The following is a 23,102-nucleotide window of genomic DNA, read 5'->3' on the forward strand; positions in this document are numbered from 1 at the left end:
CATTTTACTGTAGTGTTTATACGGCTCATTTGATTTTTTAAATGTTTGCATGATACAGTACACTACTATCAAGCATTCGACTGGTATTAGCTAAACTAAAAAATTCCAGAACTGGCTTTGGAAAAATTAATTTAGGGATTCGTATTAAATATTACACCCTGTATATATATTTTTTTAAAATGCAATAAGTGATTTTCAAACTACATAAATAGCCAATGAAAACGACATATGCGACAATGTTGTCGCACTTTTATTAAATTTTTAGTGAACGATCAAATCTTACCAAAAATAGAACAACCATAATGAAGTATCAAATTATAAGGTAATTAATTTAAACAAATGTTATAAATTTCAAACATTTTAATTGAAATGATAAACTGAGTCACTGCACAACAAAAAACAGTAACTACTAACAATAACGAAGAACAATTTAAAAAAAAAACTAAAAATATGTACATAGTTATGATAAACCCATAAATTAGAATTGGAAAAGATACAATAATGGTAACAAAATAAAAATAATTCAAAATAGATTTTCGAAATGGAACCCTGCAGCCTGTACACATTTTTGTTGCCGAATTGTTAATTGACGTATTGAATTACGGATACTCTGGGGATCGTTTCTAATAGTATTACAACAATGTATAATTCTATCAATTAATTGTTGTCGGTTATTAATATTCACTGCGTAAACTAGTTGCTTCAATCGTCCCCAAATATGGTAATCAACGGAATTGAAATCAGGGGATCTTGAAGGCCACGAAATAGGACCTGCACGTCCTATCCACCTGTTGCCATAAACATTATTGAGATGTTGTCTCACTGCCAGTAAAAAGTGTGGGGGTGCCCCATCATGCTGAAAATACATCCCTCGGATAGCAACGTTCGCGTTGGCAAGCAAATTCGGCAAAATATTTTGTAGAAAGTTCAAATAGATCTGCCCTGTTAAAGGACCATCAAAAAAGTGAGGACCTACTAATTGGTTATTTATGACACCAATCCACACGTTAACCGAAAACCTTAACTGAGAACGACGTTCTCGAATAGCATGGGGATTTTCTTCTGCCCACACATGTGAATTTCGTGAATTATTTATCCCGTCTCTGGTAAATTGGGCTTCATCTGTAAATAGTGTCCTGTATAGCGTTGGTCGATTATTGTTAATCCATCTACAAAATTCGAACCTACCGATCTCATCTCCAGCATGTAGTCGCTGAACCATTTGAATGTGATATGGGTATAGATTATTTTTTTGTAAGACTCTACTTACTTTTGATTGAGTAACATTGAGTTGACTTATTTGTCTAGTGCTTATGGTAGGGTTCATAGTAACGGCGTCCATAATGTCATCTTCCTGCGCTTCATCTACATGTCGCTCTGTTGTTCCACTAGGAAAAGTGCCATTTTCTCGCAAATAATTAAAAACTGACCCAAATGTTGGATGACTGGGAGTTCGACGATTAGGAAATCTCCTGCGATATTCTCTACTAGCAGCCCTACCATTCCTATTACAGAATTCATAAACAAATATTATGTCTGCATATTCTGTGGTCGAAAACTGATGTGGCATTTTGAACGAAAGTAACAAAAGCTCTACCAAAACTAACACAATGTACTTAACGTAGATATGACAGAAGAAATATGTATTCTTGTACACATAAATAACAATTGATAATGACAATAATGACAATGTGTATAAAATATCAAGAAACGTCAAACGGTCAACGCCAACCTTCATTTTAAACTTTTTTAGATTTATTTTTATTTAGTACAGTTGATGCAATGTATTATTATTTGACATAAAATTTTAATCATTTACAATCAACAAAAACTAACACATACAAGAGGTTTGACTTTTTAATCAATTTAATTTATTATTTATCGAAAATAACGCCCCAATACGATCTCTGAGTAAAAATTTAAAATTGAAATACAATTGATTCTATCGGAGAGATAATACAAAGTGGCAGTAAAGATGTTAATTTTCTACGTATTAGATTATGTTGTAGGAACTCATTTTAATTAAAATGTTTGAAATTTATAACATTTGTTTAAATTAATACCTCATAATTTGATACTTAATTATGGTTGTTCTATTTTTGGTAAGATTTGATCGTTCACTAAAAATTTAATAAAAGTGCGACAACATTGCCGCATATGTCGTTTTCATTGGCTATTTATGTAGTTTGAAAATCACTTATTGCATTTAAAAAAAAATTATACAGGGTGTAATATTTAATACGAATCCCTAAATTAATTTTTCCAAAGCCAGTCCTGGAATTTTTTAGTTTAGCTAATACCAGTCGAATGCTTGATAGTAGTGTACTGTATCATGCAAAAATTTAAAAAATCAAATGAGCCGTATAAACACTACAGTAAAATGAAATAAATGGTCAATTACACAAATCACCCTGTTAATTAATAAAGAAGAGGGGTTGACATTTTTTAGTGGCCACATGATATGCTCCCTGAGGGACTCTACATATGGTAGAAGTATGTAAAGTTAGTCATGACTCACCCTGGATAAAACGATAAAAATCATTCAAAAACAAAATAAAAACTGACAAATTGAATTTTAATTTCCAAGCGCAAATTCACCACAATGTGTATGTTGTGACATAATTTGACACAAATGACAGTTCTAGAGCTGTCAACGTCAAAAAGTAAAGTTATTAGTGACAAAACATATTGGAATACCTTAATTGTGTAGCATCATATGATTTTACTACAAAACTTTCGAACAAATGTGAAAAATTTTTGTGAACAATCATAACAATTTGATCACCTTCTGCATCATCCAGAAAAACACCAGAATGACAATTGTATAAACGAACATCAATATTTTCTTTGACCCGGCAGTATTAATACATACTTGGAAATAAACCACTCTTGGAACTTGATCAGGGGTTATAAAAAAATTGAAATTGTTGACAGGAAAATATCAATTTTCTTTAAGGATTGCCACATAACGGCTTCTTATATTTTTAAAAGGATACATTTTTTTATGGTGTGCCCATCGGTAGTAAGATAAGGCTTCGAGTCTCAACATTATAAACAAATAAAATTAAAAATTTTAATAGTAAACATTTATCTCGTGTGATTATTAAATACTATTTGATAACCTTTTTGTTTTTTAATGCATTTTCTAACGGTTTTGCCAATGAATTGCGCAATAAATGCTTAATAAACGCATTTATTTTGCAATGAAGGAAATATCTTCATATAAATTAAACACATATTTAATTTTCACAGAAATGGGTTAATAATGACGGAACATATCATATTTCCCTTTAACTATTTACATAAACCCTCCCAATTTCAATGGTCCAGAGACACTCCACGATGACGATACCACACATGGAACATTATACCGCAGATATATTATGAGTCGTGTGCAGTATCCGGAGATTTACCAGAGCTTGAACGGCTGGTTTTTAGATATTTTGTTATCTACCATCTTTTCTTTTTTTTTTCGAGGCATATTCCATGTTTGCCTTAGTGTGTGTTGTATGTCTAACATCTTTAGTTGTTCTTCCAGTTATCCGTATCTCTTCTTGAACAGCACTTCTTATATCTTTATACACTTTATAGTTTTCTCCAGCAAATTAATAACGCGATCATTTTTATGTATTTTACAAATTTTAACATTTTTTGATAGTCGCTGACAAATATTTCTTTTCCATCAAGCTTCCTACGAATTTAAAGAACCTCATTATTGGTTTAACAACAATTTTAAACTCTTTCGAAGACTGTTTGTCTTGTGTATGGATTGCTTTACAATATAAAAGAGTTAATTATTGAAATATTGCCTATCCTGATCCCCAAACATATTGTAAATCAGGTTGGCTACCATGACAGAAGTAATAAAGAAATTGTCATTCTGTTCTGCACATGGAGCGGTGTTTTACTTTCTCAAATAATTAATTACACTCATTTAATTATACTCTGCAAGTCTAAAAGTTTATTCAAAAGGTTATGGGCCCAGAGTACATTCCATAACAAGTAAAGTTTTTGTTTAGTGTTCCCAATTTGTGGACACCGGAAAAAGTGTTATTAGTGACCGGCAATAAAATTAAAAATGGCAGCCCAAAGTTTAAGTAGTGCGAATTCAACCGTGAGTTTGTATCCGCAATTAACATCTACGAATTTTTCGTCCTGAAAATTTAGATTAGGCAATCTTCTAGATGACAGCGGTGTTAAAGATTTGATTACCACAGAAGTAACTGCAACGCAACTAGCAGCTTTATCAAGAGACGAGCAATCTCAGCATAAAAAGCATGATGCAACAGCGAGATCTATTATTGTCACATGCATTACAGATGAACATTTAGAATATATTCGTGATTGTAAGTCAGCTTTCGAAAAAGTTTTTGAAAGAAAAAGTATTCTTTCTCGTTTATATGTGCGAAAAAAGTTATTAACCTTGAAATATAAACAAGGCACAGAGTTACAAAAGTTTTTCATTGAGTAGCACTGAAAAAAACTGAGGCGGAATATGTTTCATCAACTGTTACATGTTGTGAATTACTGTTCACAAAAAGCCTAGCAGAAGAATGATTGAACGAGAAAATAACTGGTAGTATATTATATATAGATAACCAGGGAGCTATATGTATTGCAAAAATTCATTTAAAGGAAAAAGGTCTAAGCATATCGACACAAAATATCATTTCATTCGAAATCTAATTGAAAACAATGTAATTACTTTACAATACTTTACATACAAAATCAAATTGTGCCGATATTTTCACTAAAGCTCCTTCAAATGAAATATTTTTACGTCTCAGAAATATGATAAAAATTCAAGAATGTTGAAAGTAACTAAAGCTTAATTACTTTTTATATATTGTAAATTGGTGCATTTATACTTTAGGTATTCATGTGAATCATGTATTTTATTTTGTCATCTTATGTCAATGTTTTTTGAGTTATTGGAAAGTTTATGAATACTTCAATATGTAGATATAAGTTGTAAACTGTTCAGTTGTATTATGAACTAGTATTATTATTATTTCTTTTTGTGCAATTTAATTTTGTTCAATTATTAACATTATTTTTGTTTATTTAGTTGACAATTCATCCAAATTTAATACTTTTATAAATGTTGTATAAATTGAGAGGGGGTATTGAAATGTTGCCTATCCTGATCCCCAAACATATTGTAAATCAGCTACCATGACAGAAGTAATAAAGAAGTTGTCATTCTGTTCTGCACATGAAGCGGTGTTTTACTTTCTCAGATAATTAATTACACTCATTTAATTATACTCTGCAAGTCTGAAAGTTTATTCAAAATTAATTTGGATCAGGTTGCATGCCTGCTTTGTTGAAATTTGTTAAAAACGACTATAATATAAATTCGCTTATTCGGAGCGGAAATTATTGTTAGGTTATGTTTTGACAGCGACATCATGGTCTCTTATATTCTGTCTGATAAGTATTTGCACATGTGTAACATTATTTACGACTATTTTTGTTTACTAATTTGTACACTACTCTTATATTCTGGCTAGTAAATATTTGCACATCTGCAAACATTATTCACAAATTGTTTTGTATACTTTTACTTCAGTATCTTTTACATTATTGACCTAACTTAAAATTTGGCATTAAGCCGCTTCTCCAATCATATCCGTAATATGTAGAATATATTTAAACAAAGACAGCGATGATGAACGACTGTGATTGTTATTGGTAATTTTGAGTTTCGGCAATGCTAAAAAGTCACACTGACATCGTTGTGATATTTTTAATTCAATTCTATAAATTAAATGTCATAACATAAAATTATATTGCTGTGAAGTTCATTTTTATTAATGTATCATAGAAAAATTATTAAAAAAAAATTAATTTGTTTAAACAAAAATTGTTTAAATAATTATAGAGCTTTCAAATAAGAATATTGTTATTTAGAGCGTTAAAAGGTACATGTTTGGTAAGTTTTTCTTAAAAGTCTACAACATAGGAGAAATAAGTAGTTTTATTTTGTTAATCAATTTATTTATAAAAAAACCAAAGCCTCTTTGGGATTTGGTAATGTGTTAGAGGTGTCTCTATTCAAGTTATATCGAATTAAAAAACTGTCTAGTTTTTTTTTGGATTTTTCACGCCCAATACCGATCGTTTTTATTATTATATGTTATTAATATCTTGAAGATATAAAAATTTTTATCGAGAAAGAGCACCGAAAGAAAAAGGTAATGGTTTAAAAATTACCATCCGATTGTTTATAACTATACATTGTTATTAACATTGTTTAAAACATTCCTGAGGCCGCCCAAATTTTGGTCAAATTCAAAGTATTTGAATTTTTTTATTTTTGGCCCTATTTTGATGATTTTTTTAGCACACTGTATATAAATTTATAAATTTTAATTTGGTATAGTCAGTTTTTTGATAAAATTTTATATTTGACTTATTGTACGGATTTAATTAAAATGTGGTTTTATTATCCTAACTTTGAAACATCCTGTGGAATAATTCCGTGTGCGAATTTTCGTAAAACCTTATTTTTCGGTTGCAACAATGTTTCCTAACCATTGTGTTTTTTGTTTCATGTCAAAATATGCCTTGGTTCATTTTTTAGAGCCAAATGAATTTGCCACCCACAATTTAGGACTTTTTTAATTATGATTATTTTGGAGTTATTTTGTAATACGACGAGGTGGCTTTGGTGGCTGTTATCATTATGTCATATTGACACTAACATTTTGTTTACCTATGATTGATCATGGTTCTTAGTGTCGAAGATTGTGCGAAAGCCGATGGTCTGGTTGAAGATAGACGAAATTATGAATATGTGGCTAGAGTACTACACACTCATCGCTATACCATGAAAAGGGTAGTGGAACGTTTTATACGAACTGGAACAAAGCGGGAAGTGGCAGGAAGCGCAAAACGACCGCTTTAGATGATTTAACAGCAGTGCAAACAAGAAATCAGCTTCAAGAGGTTCGAGGCAATAATGTAAGTGTAGTTACAGTTCGTCAAAGATTACATGAATTTGGTTTGCAAAGTTGCAGATCAGCAACTGGGCCCAAATTACTTTCACGGCACAGATTGGCTAGACTACAATTTCTAGGGAACATTTACATTAAAATTTAGGACAATGGAGTAATGTTCTTTTTAAGGATGAGTCGAGATACTGTCTTAACTCATCAAAGGTAGAGAACGAGTATGGCGTCGTGGTGTCCAACTGAAGAGAGATTTGCGCAGTGCGCTTTCAGTCCCCGCGTTAGCCATGGAGGGGGTTCGGTGATGGTATGGGCAGGAATATCCCGAGAGACGCACACTGAATAACTGAATTACCCTTTTCTCAATATATCGGCGATGATCTATTAAAGCAAGATAATGCGCGACCCCACTTTGCAATGTGTTTCACGCAATATTTAGAGGAAGTTGGTATTAATAAAATGAACTGGCAAGCGTATTCGCCAAATCTGAACCCAATAGAGCACGTTTGGGACATGCTTGGTAGAAATATTAGTGGTCGCGAAGTCGCACCAGCCTCAATTAACGAACTGCGATTGGCGCTAGAAGAGGAATGGCAAAACATCCAGCAAGATGATATTCGCAACCTCATAGACAGCATGAGCCGACGTGTACAGGCAGTTATAGAGGCTAGGGGAGGCAATACAAGTTATTTTTTAGTAGTTTTTCTTTGTTATTTGCGTACTTAGGTTAAGTTACATTAAAGTTGTTGTTTTTTATGTTTTGTTATTGTTATCATTGTTCATTAAAACCAAGTTCATGTCGTTGCTTTTAATCATTATTTAAATACAGTGCTTCTGGAATGTCGATTATCACATTTATTCGATATCAGTCACCAAAGCCCCCATCGTCGTATTACAAGTTAATACAAAAGATGATGGTAATAATAGGAAAAGTCGTAAATTGTGGGTGAAAAAGTAATTTCGCTCCTAAAAATGAACCAATACATATTGTTACATGAAATAAAAAACAGAATACTTAGAAGACATGGTTGCAACCGAAAAACAAGGTTTTAGGAAAATATTTTAACGGAATTATTGCACAGGATGTTTCAAAGTTGGGATAAAAAACCACCTTTCGATTAACCCCGTATAATAAGTCAACTACAAAATTTTATTAAAAACTCACTATACTAAATTAAAATTTATAAATTTTTACACAGTGTGCTAAACAGATCATCAAAATAGGGCTAAAAAAAACAACTGAAATACCTTGAGTTTGACCAAAATTTTCTCTGTTGCGTTTTTTTTCGTCTGAGTGCATAAAGTACGTTAGATAGAAAATAGCAAATAAATTTTGCTAAATATTTTAATTTTTTATGAACATTCTCGACCTAAATGAGAGGGAACAATCAACTAATATTATCACACAACTTTTTCTGCAAAAATCCGAATGCAACTTCTCACATCCACCTCAAAACAGATTCACAATGATCTAAATTTATTTTGGTGTCCTAAAACTATCATTTTCTTCAAAAAGAATTATTGTAAGGACTAAAAATTACAAATTTGTTTGATTTAGTGGTGTAAATACGTATTTATTAAACATTAAAAAGGTATTTATATAAATAGATTGCAAGAAGCATTGATAAAATGAACTAAACAAATGCCACTTCAGACATTATAATATAACCGGAACAAATATAGTTCACAAGAAGTGTTAGTAAGAAAGCAGTCAATAATAGACACGGTTGTACACCATGAAAAACATTTCGTAATCATTGACGAAATTCAGTATAAATCAATCTAAACTGTTTAAAAGCAATGATGCCAACATAAAAAAGCCGAAAGCAAAAAATATTCACAACGAACGTCTTAATTTGTATAGTTAATCAATATTCCAAGTGAATTCAATTCTGTGGTTAACAAAAACCGAATCGTCTTGCACTTGTCTTTCCCTAAATAGCACCATTGATTATCTTTGCCAAAGTAGGTGGCAGGCTGCTATTTATGATCATTTCAAGTTCGAACTCCGAAATGCGTTTCCCTTTATCTTGCATCTGCACTCAACTCGACTAACCTCCCAGAGCTTACTAATTACTTTTCTAGAGTTACTAAAATAATCAAGAACAACAGCGACGTACTGGATTTAAAAATATATTATATTGTCCAAGATTGAGAACTGTTCTGTCACTCTAATTTGGATTATGAGCTTAGATTTTTTCCTGGTGTTTAATTCAAATACTTCTTTAAGGAAGTTTATTTTAAAATTTATTTACACAATCTGTCTACATTGGCAATAAATGTTTCTAATGACCATCAGTTTACCTAATTTAAAAATTAGATAAACCTTTTAGGGAGTATTCCAGTAAGTACTGATCTTTCAAAAATTACAAATGAGATTTGTCCTAACCTAAAAAATATTTTAACAGTCAAATTAAAACTGAAACCTAGTACTCTTGAGTCTTTTACTTTCTTCTGATAAGTTTATTAGATCACTTGTTATTTGTTTTTGTGTGATGCCACTCGTACCCGATAGTATACGCTAAACTTTTTATTCACTTCTTTAACACCCCGAACATTAAGATTCCTATGAATTAGGCTGTTGTGTACATACCATAACGCGTTCACTAGTAAGCGTAGTATCTTCTTTTGGTACCGTTGGATGATGTCTATGTTGGATATGCGGTGCCCCATTCCTTTTAGCGAAGATGTGCTTCTGCCATGTTAATCTGGCGTTGATTTGGTAGCAGATGAATCGGCAATAAATAGCAAGTACAGGCTTGGTCCCATTATGCTTCCTTGTGGTACTCCTACAGAGATAGGAAACATTTTAGAGGGGGTTGCGTTTATTTTAACTTGTAAGTTTCGCATCTGACATCACGGTTTTAAGGGGTATATTGGCATTAAAACACCACGCCTGACAGACGGGTTGGTGATTGTTCGCAGTATCACAGCCAGTTAAATTAACTTGATTCTTTGTGATACCGCACCTGTCAGGAATGGTATTCCTCAGCCACGGGCCACTAATGACCCAGCTGCTGACCTGTGTCATGTCCTTAGTTGATCCGCGGCATTAGAGTATGCCTTTAAGATGGTCAATTGGGACCACAGAGGAGTAACAATATACGGCGAAAATCTTAACCATCTCCGTTTCGCAGATGACATTGTCCTCATCACAAATAATTTAAGAGAAGCCACAGATACGTTAAATGAATTGGACTTTGCATGTTCGAAGGTGGGCCTCAGAATGAACTTGACCAAAACTACGTTTATGACAAATGTGGTCCCCGATAACCATTTAACTAGACAAAGTAGTAGAACTGGTAGAGAAATATACCTATTTGGGTCATAAAATAAGAATCAGCAGAGATAACCAAACATGCGAAATCCAAAGACGAAGTACTTACACACTTAGGTCCAACATACCAATTAGCCTCAAAAGAAAAGTATTTGACCAATGTGTATTACCGGTCATGATCTATGGGGCAGAAACTACGACTCTAACCAAGACTACGGCTTCGAAATTTAGAGTGACACAGAGACGAATGGAACGGTCTATGCTGGGAGTGACGTTGTGGAATCGAATAAGAAACGAAGATCTGCGAAGAAGGACGAGTATTGCTGATGTTGTGGAATGCATAGCGGAACTAAAATGGAACTGGGCAGGCCTTGTAGTGAGAATGCATGACTCACGATGGACGAGCAAAATTATAAATTGGAGGCCAAGAGCAGACAAACGTAATACAGGAAGACCACCTATACGTTGAGCTGACGACGATCAGGCCTATCACCAAAAATTGGCAACAAAAAGCACAAAATCGTTGGAGGAGTTTAAGGGAGGCCTACGTCCAGCAGTGGACGTGATAAATGAAGGGTGGATGATGATGATGATGAAGTTTAGCATACCCAGATAAGATTTGATCATTTCATAGAAGTGGTATGTTTTGTTTTATTTTGTAAAGTGAGGTTTCATGCCATACTTTATCGAATACCTTACTTATGTTTATAAAGAGTGCACTACAGTACCATATCTTTTGCGTTCTAGGTCATTGCTGATTTTTCAACCACATGATGAATCTGTTCCACGGTTCCATGTTTGTTTCGAAAACCAAATAGATGGTCAGGTTTCATTGATTTTCTCTATTAGTTACTTAAGTATAACCTTCTCTAGTAGTTTTAACAGAACTGGCAATAGACTTATTGGTCCATACGAGTTTAGTTCTTCTGGTTTTTTCCCAGGTTTCAGTATAATTATTATTTGACCAATTTTCCAGGGATTGAAGAAGTAATTTAACCTTACTGTTGCGTTGTATAGTTTTACCGGTTATTAGATCACAGCCACGGCTTTTCTTAGGGTTTATTTCTTTCATTAGCGAATAAACTTCTGTAATCTTACACACTCCTAACCTAACCTAACCTAACCTAACCTAACCTAAGTGCTAAGTTCATTTGATAAGGTGCTTGAGCGTAATTAGACATTTTTTGTTGATGTTTCGTAGGTGTGTTTAAATCGTGGGGTTTAAATACTTCAGTGAGATTAGCTGCAAATATTTCGGCTTCCTCGGTGTCACTTCCTGCCCATCCACCGCTAGGTTTTTGATTAGGTGGGATATGCTGTTTAGGTCTTAAGATTTTTTTGTGGAGTTTTAAGGAAGTGAAATATTTCTGCTTTAACAGACGTGAATATGTACCTGGAGACCTGTAGAATTCATTCGAGGATGAGTTGTGTTGTTTGGTTGATATGAATCGTCTGGGAGCAGTCAGGTAGGCCAATTAATCTTTAGTCTCTAGGACAGATTTTCAGAATTATTGGGTACATATTAGTTTAACAATGCCTCTAGGGTCCTCCTCCTCCTAAGTGCCTTCTCTGTTAAGGTTAGCGATCAATATGGCAAATTTCTGTCTGTTCTGAGCTTGATGAATTAATTAATTTCGTCTTGTGTGGGTCCAATCTCTGATGTTTCGTAGCCAAGATTTTTTCTTTCGTCCTATGCTCCTTTTACCTTTAATCTTGTTCTAATATTACCTGGAGCTGCTCAAATTCCCTATGGCGCAATATGTGTCCTAGATATGACGTCTTTCTAATTTTGATAGTATTAACCAGATGAGGGCGCGTGTTCATTGCTCTCAGTACTTCTTCATTCGTAGTTCTGCTGGTCCAGCTTATTCTTAGCATTCGGCGGTACATCCACATTTCAAATGAATTTAATTTGTTGACGTCATACTGTTTTAATGTCCAGGTCTCACAGCCATATAGTAATAGAGACCACACGTAACACTTTAGTCTGTAGGGTAGCTATAGTTTTTACTTTATATAGAACAGGTATCAATGAAATTGGGAACCACAGAAAGCAAATCTCACACTTACTTTGGGTCATTGACTTATTCAGTAACCGTAAAAAATATTTTCGAAGACATAAAAGTATGCGCCAAAAAGTTGATTTATTATCTTCTATAGTTTTTTTTTGGAAACTCTTGCTAAGTAGTTTTAGCCCTAATATTTTGTTTGCCGAGGAGTTTCGTACGGATGTACCAGCCAGATTGTGGATTAGGGCCAAAGAAGTGTAGTTGACTCTTCTGAAAATTATACGGAGGGTTTGTCAAAATGATTTCCTTTGTTTACGTTTATGTAGAGTATTCGATGATCAGTCTTTTAAAAGTTATGTAAGTTTGTACAGAACAACTGTTCTTGGGCCCTTTTGATCGATAAGATCAAAACACCTTATAGTTGAATATTCTGGAAAGTACCAGAAACTTTATTCTTTAACTGCCTCTCCTTGTGTATGAAATATCCCCATTGGAAAAATGATTATGAGTAATATTAACGATATAATAATAATAACTAGTTATTTCTTAAGGTTGAAGCTAACAATTGGTACTCAATTGTAATAAAAATAAATAATATTGATAAATGGATCACAAATTTTCATTTGAATAAAGGAAAATAAGCAAATAATCCTTATTTTTAATTTTAATATAATTCTTAATAAACTTGCTTAACAAAGTATAATTTAATTCATATTTTTGTCAATTACACGCCATTGTTTAACAATCAGATGGGAATTTACAGGGTTGTATAAGAAATTTAGTCAAGAACACATCACGATTATTTGTTGTGGTACTAGTTCAATCAGCACTTGGTCATAAATAGTTTTGTTTATTTCATCAACATCATCAGTTGTGCTACTGGTTGTTCGTGTTTCTTGCAGCTGGATGCTAACTGAAAATACCATTATTCCTGGCATTCTCATCTACATAGTCCCTCATTTAGCCATTAAAATACGTCGTGTGGGTTAGCTTTCACTTGTTTTGACTACTTGTCATGTCCACCTCAGGCGTCTAATTTTTGTTGCAGTTATTTTTGGCTTCAGCTATTTCTTTGTACTTATTGCATAGCTCAAAGTTATATTTACTACGTCAGGTTGCATATTTTCCAGGACTTCTTCCTTGAATATTAATGGTCTGTCTTTATCTACATTAGGAAGAATTTATGTCTCACATTCATATATTAGAACTCAAAGTAAGGTTCTAAGGTATATCATGATTTTTGTTTTTTTTTTTTGGTCAATAGGGGCTACTAAGATATTTGATTAGTGTATTAACTTCTATTTTCGAGCATTATTCTTCATGAAATTACTGGTTTTATTGAAAATAAGCCACAATTTAAGTTTATTTTTGACGTTTCAATTTCCACTTCAGAAATCGTTCTCAAAGTACAAAAATATTAATAAATTAAACAAATTTTGTTTTTTGTTAAAAATTTGGTTATATATGTTTATAGCAATCGTTAGTTGAGCATCTCCCAGTATCATATATATTGTCGTTTCTTGATTTATTTCTAGAAAACTTCCTCCTTCCAAATCTAATCTTTTTGAAATTATTATTAATTAGTTTTTGATTAAGTTACTGTTGCTACATCGTTTACAAAAGTCAGAACTTGTTCGTTGTTGAAAACCCTACCTTCAGTTTTAACTTTGCAATATATTTATAATAAACTTAATTTACCTTTAAAAAAAATACAGGAAATAAAAATAAATGCAGAAATTGCATGCATGCTACAGGAAGTCTTTTTTTTAATAAGCTGGCATGCCTCAAAAAATAAATTTGCATTACGCCAGTACTGAAATGAATAATTTTTGATTTTTTTTAAGTGTTTTAATGATGCATAAGCTTAAATATTAATGTTCTTCGTGTCATTTTTGTTAGAGTCCCGGCATCTATGCTATACTACTATTGAGATGCTAACACATGGACCATTTACAATCATTTTTCATATTTTTAGTTTCACGTGCGTAGTTAAAAAATAACTTAATGATTTTCCGGCGGTTACGCCAATGAGTTACGAAACGTAGTTCAACGCTCTTGATGCAGTTGCATGGGCTTCTATTTATAATAAAGAAATTAATGAGTGAGTCGCAACTCAGGTGACATTTTATTTATGGAAAACACATTGGCCAGATTATTTTCGACTCATAGCTTTTCCATCTGATATATTTTCATTTCACTTTCTTAATAACGATAGTGTTGACTGAGCTATGGCGAAACTTACAGTTTCGTTTGTTGTTTTTCGACAAAAATATACAACTTTGCCTAAAAAGAAAAACTGCAGAAATAGATTCGTTTTGTTGTGTTTGTTTTCTGTGGAAATAGTCCAAAGAACAGAATAAAAATTAGAGGTAGGAATCTTCGAAGAAATTTTATGACATACAAATACTGCACATCATATTGTGAAAAGATTTAGAGTAGGGGAAGTATGCCTATGATGGCATACCTAACTTCACCTCGCGTTTCTTTTTATTAAAATACATGATCATATTTGTTTCAATTTTTTTTTCTAGTTAAGTTGAATGTACCAATTAAGCTGGACATATAAAGGTCAAAGGGAATGTGGATTTTTATATTAAAAAATTGAAATACCAGAAATGTCAAGTGTGCCATCATAGGCACATTCCTTGCTTATGATGGCATGGCTGCACAGTATGGTAGAAAAATATATTTTAGTGGAATTTTCGCATTTTATTCAAAGAGAACAATAATACAACAAATAAAAAAGTAACACACAATAAAACAATTAAGAACATAAATCACAATAAAATATCTTACATTTTTTATCGACCACAGCGCCAGTGGCGCACCGAGTGGGGGGTTTTGGGGGTTAAAACCCCCCCCGAGGACCCTATTCCGACACTGCTACTTACACATTTTAAGGACTCAAAATGGAGGTAACCTCATAAAAAAACTCATTTTTTTGTAACCTCATTTTGGTGACCAACCAAAACCCCCCCAGGGACAAATTCTCGGTGCGCTACTGCACAGCGCAGTCAGAGTGACACCAGGATTGGCACTCCTGACATGTAATCCAGCATTATTTCGACTTTGAGAGGGAATACAGGCCATTACAATACAAGCAAGCGACGTCGGAATCATCATCTTTAAAATTTTCGTTATCGCTCGCGGATTCCTGTTCCTTTCATTATTTCTCTCTATCCCTTCTTTTGCCATTCGGTATAATGTTCGTTTTTCTGGAAAAGTGTCATCCACAGATTTCCGTTCTAATCCACTGTTATACGTAGCTTTTCCTTTAGGTTCTATCTTCTGTTTTATTTGTCGTTTAACTTTGTTTGTCAGTTTTCTTCGTTCTACATTTTCTTTTTCAACAACCTTATCTTTCAATTCTTGAATTTCAGGGGTTGAATTTATTACTCCTGTTTTTCCACGTTTCTTTTGTTTTTTTTTGTGTTTGACTGCGAAACACTTGGAATGGGTGATAAATCTTGAATTGTTATGTGAAGAGTATCCTGTTGAGTATTTTCTAGAAGGACCTGTTGGCAGTGATTATGGGTGATTTTGTCCACTTTCTAGGTTTTCTTTTAGAGTATAATCTGGATTGTTTAGATGGATATTTTGAGTTTGATCTTGATTGAGCGAACATCCATTCCACAAAAATATCAGGATTAAAAGGTTGAATCCGTGTTTTGGCAAAGGAATTTGTGGCATTAGCAGGAGTAGCACTTTTAAGGTAAGCTGTTTTAAACAACCCAGCAACTTGAAAGTGCGTAACGAGTCTTCCAGGATTTTGTTTGAACCAATTTTGAATCTCGTGGTTATAATAGGTTTGTAGAGGACTAAAAAAGCCCACGTCGAGTGGCTGCACCCGGTGGGAACAATGTGGTGGAAAGCAGAAAAGTACAATATCATTCTCTTTTGCAACTTGTAAGACTTCCAGTCCCTTATGACTACTGTGGCCATCTAACAATAATAATATTTTGTTCTCATTCGAAGCTTTGGTATAGTGAATAAAATGTTTAAGCCATTGAACAAAAATGTCTGAAGACATCCACCCTTTCTCTTGGCAAAAAGCAACACTTCCCGGTGAGGCAGCGTCCATTAGTTCATTTTTGAACCTTTTTCTGGGAAAATAAACACCACCGAGTGTTCTTTGACAACTATTTCAACTGTATTGATCTTCAGAGATCTTTATTGTCGGACGGAATTTACGCAAGTGGAACCGTTAAAAAAAAAGGATTTACCAGAGTAAAAAACTGACAAACAAATGAATCGAGAAGATTCAGATTACCGTATTTTAACAGATGGACTATCTGCGTTGAAGTGGTTAAATTGCAGAAGTATGATTCTTTTAGTAAATCAACAAAATCCAGCAACAAACGAAGTTTTCAAGAGAAGAGAAAAAGACGCTACTCTGAATAAGGTTTCATGTCCACAAATGGTAGTGCTCTACATATGAGATACTCACATATGAGATATGTTGACAAATTTGACATGCTGAAAGGTCTTTCTGAGATGAATCGTAAATCACACAAGTGGTGGCTTAGAATATTTTTTTATTTTGGGGATGCTTGCATCGTAAACGCATTCATTCTATTAAAACTTAGAAGCCAATCCAAAAGTATGTCTTTGAAAGAATTCCGGCTCTCTGTGATTAGGCATATTCCCTTGGAACTGCGCCATTCAAAGTCTTCTCATTTGCCCCAAAGAACTCTGAGATGTGCCAACTGCAGCACGACAGCAAATGTTAGCAGAACACCGTGGAAATGTTCATTTTGCAATGTCGGACTTTGTCTCAAACACGACAAAAATTGTTTTGCAACGTTCCATGTAAAACAATAAGAAGAATAGGAAGAAAGAAGTGCTAGTACCTGGTTTTAATTTCTCATTTCATTTTGTTACGCCATGTTCCTGCTGGTATCTTGAGAATACCACATCCTGCAGGATATACTTTAGGATCAGGATTGTTTATTTTGACTGAATTTGTTTTAAGAATATACTAAAATGAGACAAAATTCAAATTTTATTTTTTGTTAGTGGACAGATTCCTTTCAAATATAGTATTCTAGAAACGTTGACGTTTTCTGTACGTTTTACATTGAAATTTATTATCTGTGATTGATTTCAATCAGTTTCATAAAGCTTTTTAAAAATCATTGCAAGTGTCTCATTGTGGCCCAAGCATGGGCCACAACCAGACACCTTATGGGCCACACTGAAACATGGTAACAAAAACACAAACACAGCGTTTTATAAGCAATTTATTATACATTTACAAAAAACACAGTTGTTATCTACATAGATACTTATCTAACAGAAAATACAACGGTGAAGATAACGTAGAAGTAAGCTTTCTAAAAAAAATATTCTACTTTACTGTGATTAAATCTAAGTTGACAGAGAATTTGTGGAATGAACGAAGCCTGACTGTGTTACCCAAAGGTGAAGGCTTTGGCAAAATCAAAATATCAAAATCAAATATCACCATTGAGATATCTGAGATGATAGGAAAACAAAAATAGTCTGAATTTTTTAAACTTTTCCTTAAAAAACTTACTTCTACATCACCATTTGTGTCCTTTGTTGAGATTACTTTGCCTGTGTAATAAACATTTCTCAAGTCTTTACTCTCAAACTTAACAATGACAAAATCTTCAACATTTGGGTCTTCATCAAGGGGCTTAAATTTTGAAGGATGAACTTTTTCTTGCTGGTCATTGTCAGTGTCTGAAAACTCCTCCTCACTATTTCTGGAAGCAGAAATTTCAAATTCCTCGCTGCTCTCACTTGAAACGTAGTGTTCTATGTCGGACTGCCTTTTTTTGCACTTCGAGAACAGAGCTTTGACATGTCTCTTTGTCCCACGATTTTTATAAAAACTGCGTTTTTCGAGTCTCTCCTCTATTTTAGCCTTTTCAGGGGTGTCAGTGACGATACTGCTTGAAACCTTGTAACAGGCCTTCCTCGCACCTTTTCTTTCGCCTGCCTTTGGAAAACCTTTCAAAATGTGGGGACTGACAAATTTTCGAGTTGATTGGCAGCTTATAGGGCTTGGAATAGATTGAGTGTTGATTTACGGTTAATCAGCTTCCTCTTGAATAGCGCCGGAAAAATGTGTGCAGCTAACAATAGGATCTGTGGACTTAGATGGTTCTCCTTCTTCTTCATGAATAATTCTGAGTGGGTTGTTGTTAAGATCTCTGTCACTTACGTAGCTCATAAGGAAGTCATCTTCTGTGAAAATGTCACTATCATATGGAAAAATTCCACATTCTTTAAAACCAGATTTGATATTAGTGTAAGCGCCTTTTCATGAGCAACTCCAACACACTGTGCAACCTGGTAAATTGATAATAGTGTGCCTGGGTAGTATAAAAGCCATTAATCAACAGCAGCATTGTAATGTGCCTTAAATGGCTGATAAACAGCCATATCAAGTGGTTGCAGTTTGTTACTGCAGTGACTACTCTCACAGAGCGACTGTGAGTAGCCGTCTCTGATGATCCCTATTAGGGTGAAATACGTATAAGCGGATACACAGACGCATTGTACGTGAAATCAAATCTTAACTGTCTTTTTCTTTTAAAATAAATAAATTTCACACAAATCCTATTTTTTTAATTTGATAAAAATCGGGCTTCAAAGGGTTAAAAGAATTATTCAAAAAAAGTGCAATATTTATAGCTAAAGTGATCTGCACCTTTTTGTGGTATATAAAATGTGCATGTTACTTAGAAACCACCTCACGTACAACCTAATAATTTTCATATATTTTTTTCAGTTTTGGGAAGTAATTTCTGCCGAGCACGGAATCGATCCTACCGGAATATACACAGGAGATAGCGACTTGCAATTGGAACGAATCAATGTCTACTACAATGAAGCGTCAGGTAGGTCTACAGCAACTTATGAATAATAGATGAACCACTAAAGTCATGACATCAATTATAATTCGTGGCGGAATACTTATCCTTAAAGAGGAACGGCTACTTGTAAAACCTTTTCGTGGAATTATGATTGACGGGTGGAAAATTCAGTCTTCATTATGAATTTAACGGCTTACCGGTATCATTTAACTTTTATGAGAGGTGTTTAATTGATATCAGAAAAGTATAATTTTAGATTACTACATTAAATAATAAATTTTAACAAAAAAAGAATTAGCCCCCATTACGTATAGTTTTTTAAGAAAATTGTTCTTAATGCGAAACAAACTGCTCATTGATAAAAATACGTGAAAAAAATTGGTGTAAAAAAATCTGTATTTCGTATAAATAGTTTAGTATGGACGCCAATAACATAAGTGGGTATATATATATATATATATATATATATATATATATATATATAAGGTTCTTGAACTCCTAAGTGAAGCATAGAGCTTCAGTGAAAACGCGCCATCGGGTTCTATTTTGCGCTAAGGCCTTCACGTCATTCCAAGACTTTCCTTGGCCTCTTATCTCGTCCATGATGGATCTTCTCCAAGTTTGTACTGGGCGACCTCTTTTTCTTTTCCCTTGGGGATTCCACTCTAGGGCAGTCTTTGCGATACTGCAACTATTTTTTCGGAGTGTGTGACCGATCCAACCCCACTTTCTGGACTTAATTTCATTTTGTACCCTCTTTTGTTGGGTTAGGCCTTTATCGTTTCTGATGGTGTTAGGCCAGAATATACGAACAATTCTTCGTAGACATTTGTTAACAAAGACCTGCAGTTTGTCTGTGAGGGTGTTTGTCACTTTCCAGATTTATATTTCAGGAATATTCGGATCTTTGTCCTTGTAGTATACTCGCCAGATCTCCAAACAGGGTTGAGCGTGCTGAAAGCTTGTTGGGCTTTTCGTATCCTCATACGAATATCGTCTTCTGTACCTCCGTTTTCTGTTATGACACTTCCAAGATACGTAAAATTTTCCACATTTTCAATCTGCATATTGTCGATAGTAAATAGCGTGTTGTTCCTTGCATTTATTCTCATGGACTTGGTTTGACTAATATTGATTTTCAAACCTATTTTATTGGCTTATTGGCTTCAGTGGAAAGTGTTTCCAATTGGTAAGCCAGATCTTGGAACCTTTGACCTAATAGACAGATATCATCCGCGTATTCTAGATCGCTTAGGCGTGTGGTTAACGTCCATTGTATCCCTCTTGTGTCGGAGTCTAGTTTGGAGAGAACATAGTCTATAGCTATGTTAAAAAGAAACGGAGAAAGCACGCATCCCTGTCTAACTCCAGTAAGTACGTCGAATTCGTCACTGTTGATCCCATTGTGTGTCAGGCTGCATTTCGCATCAGTATATAGTGACTTTTTAATAGAAATTATTTTTTGCGGGATGTTTCTTAGCTCTAAAATTTTCCATACAGCAGCGTGAGACAAGCTATCAAAGGCACGTTCAAAATCAACAAAAACCATGTATAGGGGTGTGTTCCATTCAACCGATTGTTCCATTATTACCCTCACAGTATGAATGTGGTCTATGCGGTCTCTGCATAGTGGGTATGTAATTGTGAGTATTGTTTTGTTTAATAGATCTCTGGAAACCTCTACGTTTTCTTCTTCATGGAAAGAAAGTTATGATTTTCCCATATTTAAAATTATCGTGGCATTTACATAAAATCTAAACTCCCTAATCTCTTCGTCTTATAGCAAAGTAACTTTCTTGGTTATGTAAAGGCTTAATATCTCAAATCAAAACATGTTTTTTCATAGCAAAAAATCCACTGCAACAAACTTGGTTTGCTAATAATTTGATATATTATCTCAAATGGATGACCGTAAAAAGGTAGATGCAATACACACAGATTTTTCCAAAGCATTTGATCGTGTAAATCACCAAATACTTTTGGGCAAATTAATTAATGTAGGCTTTTATGTCAGGTGTGTTGAATGGTTTAAAAACTCTACATCTGGTAGGAGTTAACGAGTCAAGATAGATTGTCATCTGTTTGACAATATCTCAGTAACATCTGGAGTTCCTCAAGGAGGCCACACTTCTCCACTTCTTTTTAATATCTTCGTTAGCGATATCACTTCCTGCTTCCTAAATAGCAAATATCTGATGCTGGCAGATGACTTTAAATTTTGGAAAATTATAGATAGCTTAAAAGATCAAGCCTTGTTGCAAGTTGACTTAGACAGACTACAAAATTGGTGCAATCAGAACAAACTCTCTTTGATACTATTAATAATCAGCCACTGAATTATGTTTCCTCTATTCGGGATTTGGGTGTAATTTTTAATAAAAAGCTTACTTTCTGTGACCACATAAACTCTATTTCAATAAAGGTATCTAAATTTCTTGCATTTTTCCATTGATTCAACAATGGAATTGTAGTACATTGTCCCGCTTTGTTCACACCCGTTATCTGTATTTATACTTTTCCTAAAATATCTTTTTCATCTCCTTATAATGTTATTTATCAGGATTTTCTCTACTTGTTTTCCCAAGGTCTCTTTTACTTTCTTTTGCTCGTCCCATTCGCTTGTATTCTCTTCTGATTGTAGTACATTGCTGCATCTGATTATTTGCTGTATTTCTTTGTAGTTGCTTGTCTCTTATATCTAACTGCTTTTTCAAATTCCTCATTATATCACTCCACATGCAGTACTTCTTAATTTTTCCGACATTTTCTTGTGCAGCTTCTGCTATTATCATTTCGTGATTCATTATCGTAATAATTAGAAACTGATCTATACAAATTATATTATTAAATAAAAGAAAATTTAACAAAGTCTACAATCATATAAAAATATAGGCCAAAAAACTTTTGAGGCCTCTCTGTCAAAATTGGTGCTGCCATCTATGAGAGAGTGGCAGTATTGCCTCAATAATTTGATCAAGTCAAACAATTATTTGGTTCTGTTTGAATTGTGTAATGAATAGCGAAATGTGATGATTGCTTTCTAAGATTAAATCTGAATAATGGATGGTATCCTGTACCTAAATAAGAACTTTTTAGTTTATAATGGTTATATCTATTGGCTGAATCACTACTGTAAATATGAATAAAGGAAAATGATTTTGTGTTTGAACAGGAACATTATTCACTTTACTAACACCCTCATGCAGGTAGCAATTACCATGAAAAATAGTGCAGTAACCGTGTCGAACAGGAAAGTCCGAAATGTAACATGAGAAAGGACATTTTAATCGATGTATGTACAACAGTACCCTAGACAGTTAGGCGCTAATGTATACCGGTGATAATGGCTAACAAGTTCCTAAAAATCAATACGACAAGGTGTACCATAAAAAGAATCCAATGGTCATAAAAAGTAAAAAGTTACTCCAACATTATTCGATTTCAATTGATGGGAATATTGATTAGGCAGATATTACAAATTAGATAATTTAGTTTTAGTCAAAATTTCACTAAATTATGGTCTACGCAGATGATATGGTATAACATTCAATAGTGTATTATGTTTTAACTGGTCCTGCAAATATTATGGGCTGCAAATAAATAAAGAAAAATGAAGGTCACGGCATCAACAATGGAGCCAGAAATATTGGGTATAACTTCACCATTCAAAATATTAGCTTTGAGATTTTAGATAAATTTTCATACTTAAGCTCCTTTTTGACCAATAAAAACTTTATCACAGAAGAAACCAAGAACAGGATAATTCAAGCTGACGTGTTAGTTTGGTCTGAGTAAACAGAAAGTCAAAAAACACAAATTACAATATACAAAGCCCATATTTTACCCTGCCGTAATATACTGATCGGAAACATCAACCGTCTACAAATAAAATGAATATTTTTCGTCTACTTTTTCTAACGAAGAATCGTGAGAGCGATATGTATAGGTATCTGTATCGGTAGAGGAGGGAGGACGAGTCCAGTCCCACAGCACTTAGGCCACCATTGACCATTGTGCA

The 23,102-nt window shown here is 33.8% G+C and overlaps 1 protein-coding gene across 1 annotated transcript in view; it reads left to right on the forward strand.

The window, feature by feature from the left end:
- LOC140444097 (tubulin beta-3 chain) overlaps positions 1 to 23,102 on the forward strand; it is an 89,534-nt gene that overhangs the window by 43,630 nt on the left and 22,802 nt on the right. Inside the window, exon 2 of the mRNA XM_072535748.1 lies at positions 19,000 to 19,108. Coding sequence (XP_072391849.1) covers positions 19,000 to 19,108 — 109 coding nt within the window. The remainder of the gene's footprint in view (positions 1 to 18,999; positions 19,109 to 23,102) is intronic.

The sequence above is a fragment of the Diabrotica undecimpunctata genome, chromosome 6 (assembly GCF_040954645.1).
Source record: "Diabrotica undecimpunctata isolate CICGRU chromosome 6, icDiaUnde3, whole genome shotgun sequence".
Lineage (NCBI taxonomy): Eukaryota > Metazoa > Arthropoda > Insecta > Coleoptera > Chrysomelidae > Diabrotica > Diabrotica undecimpunctata.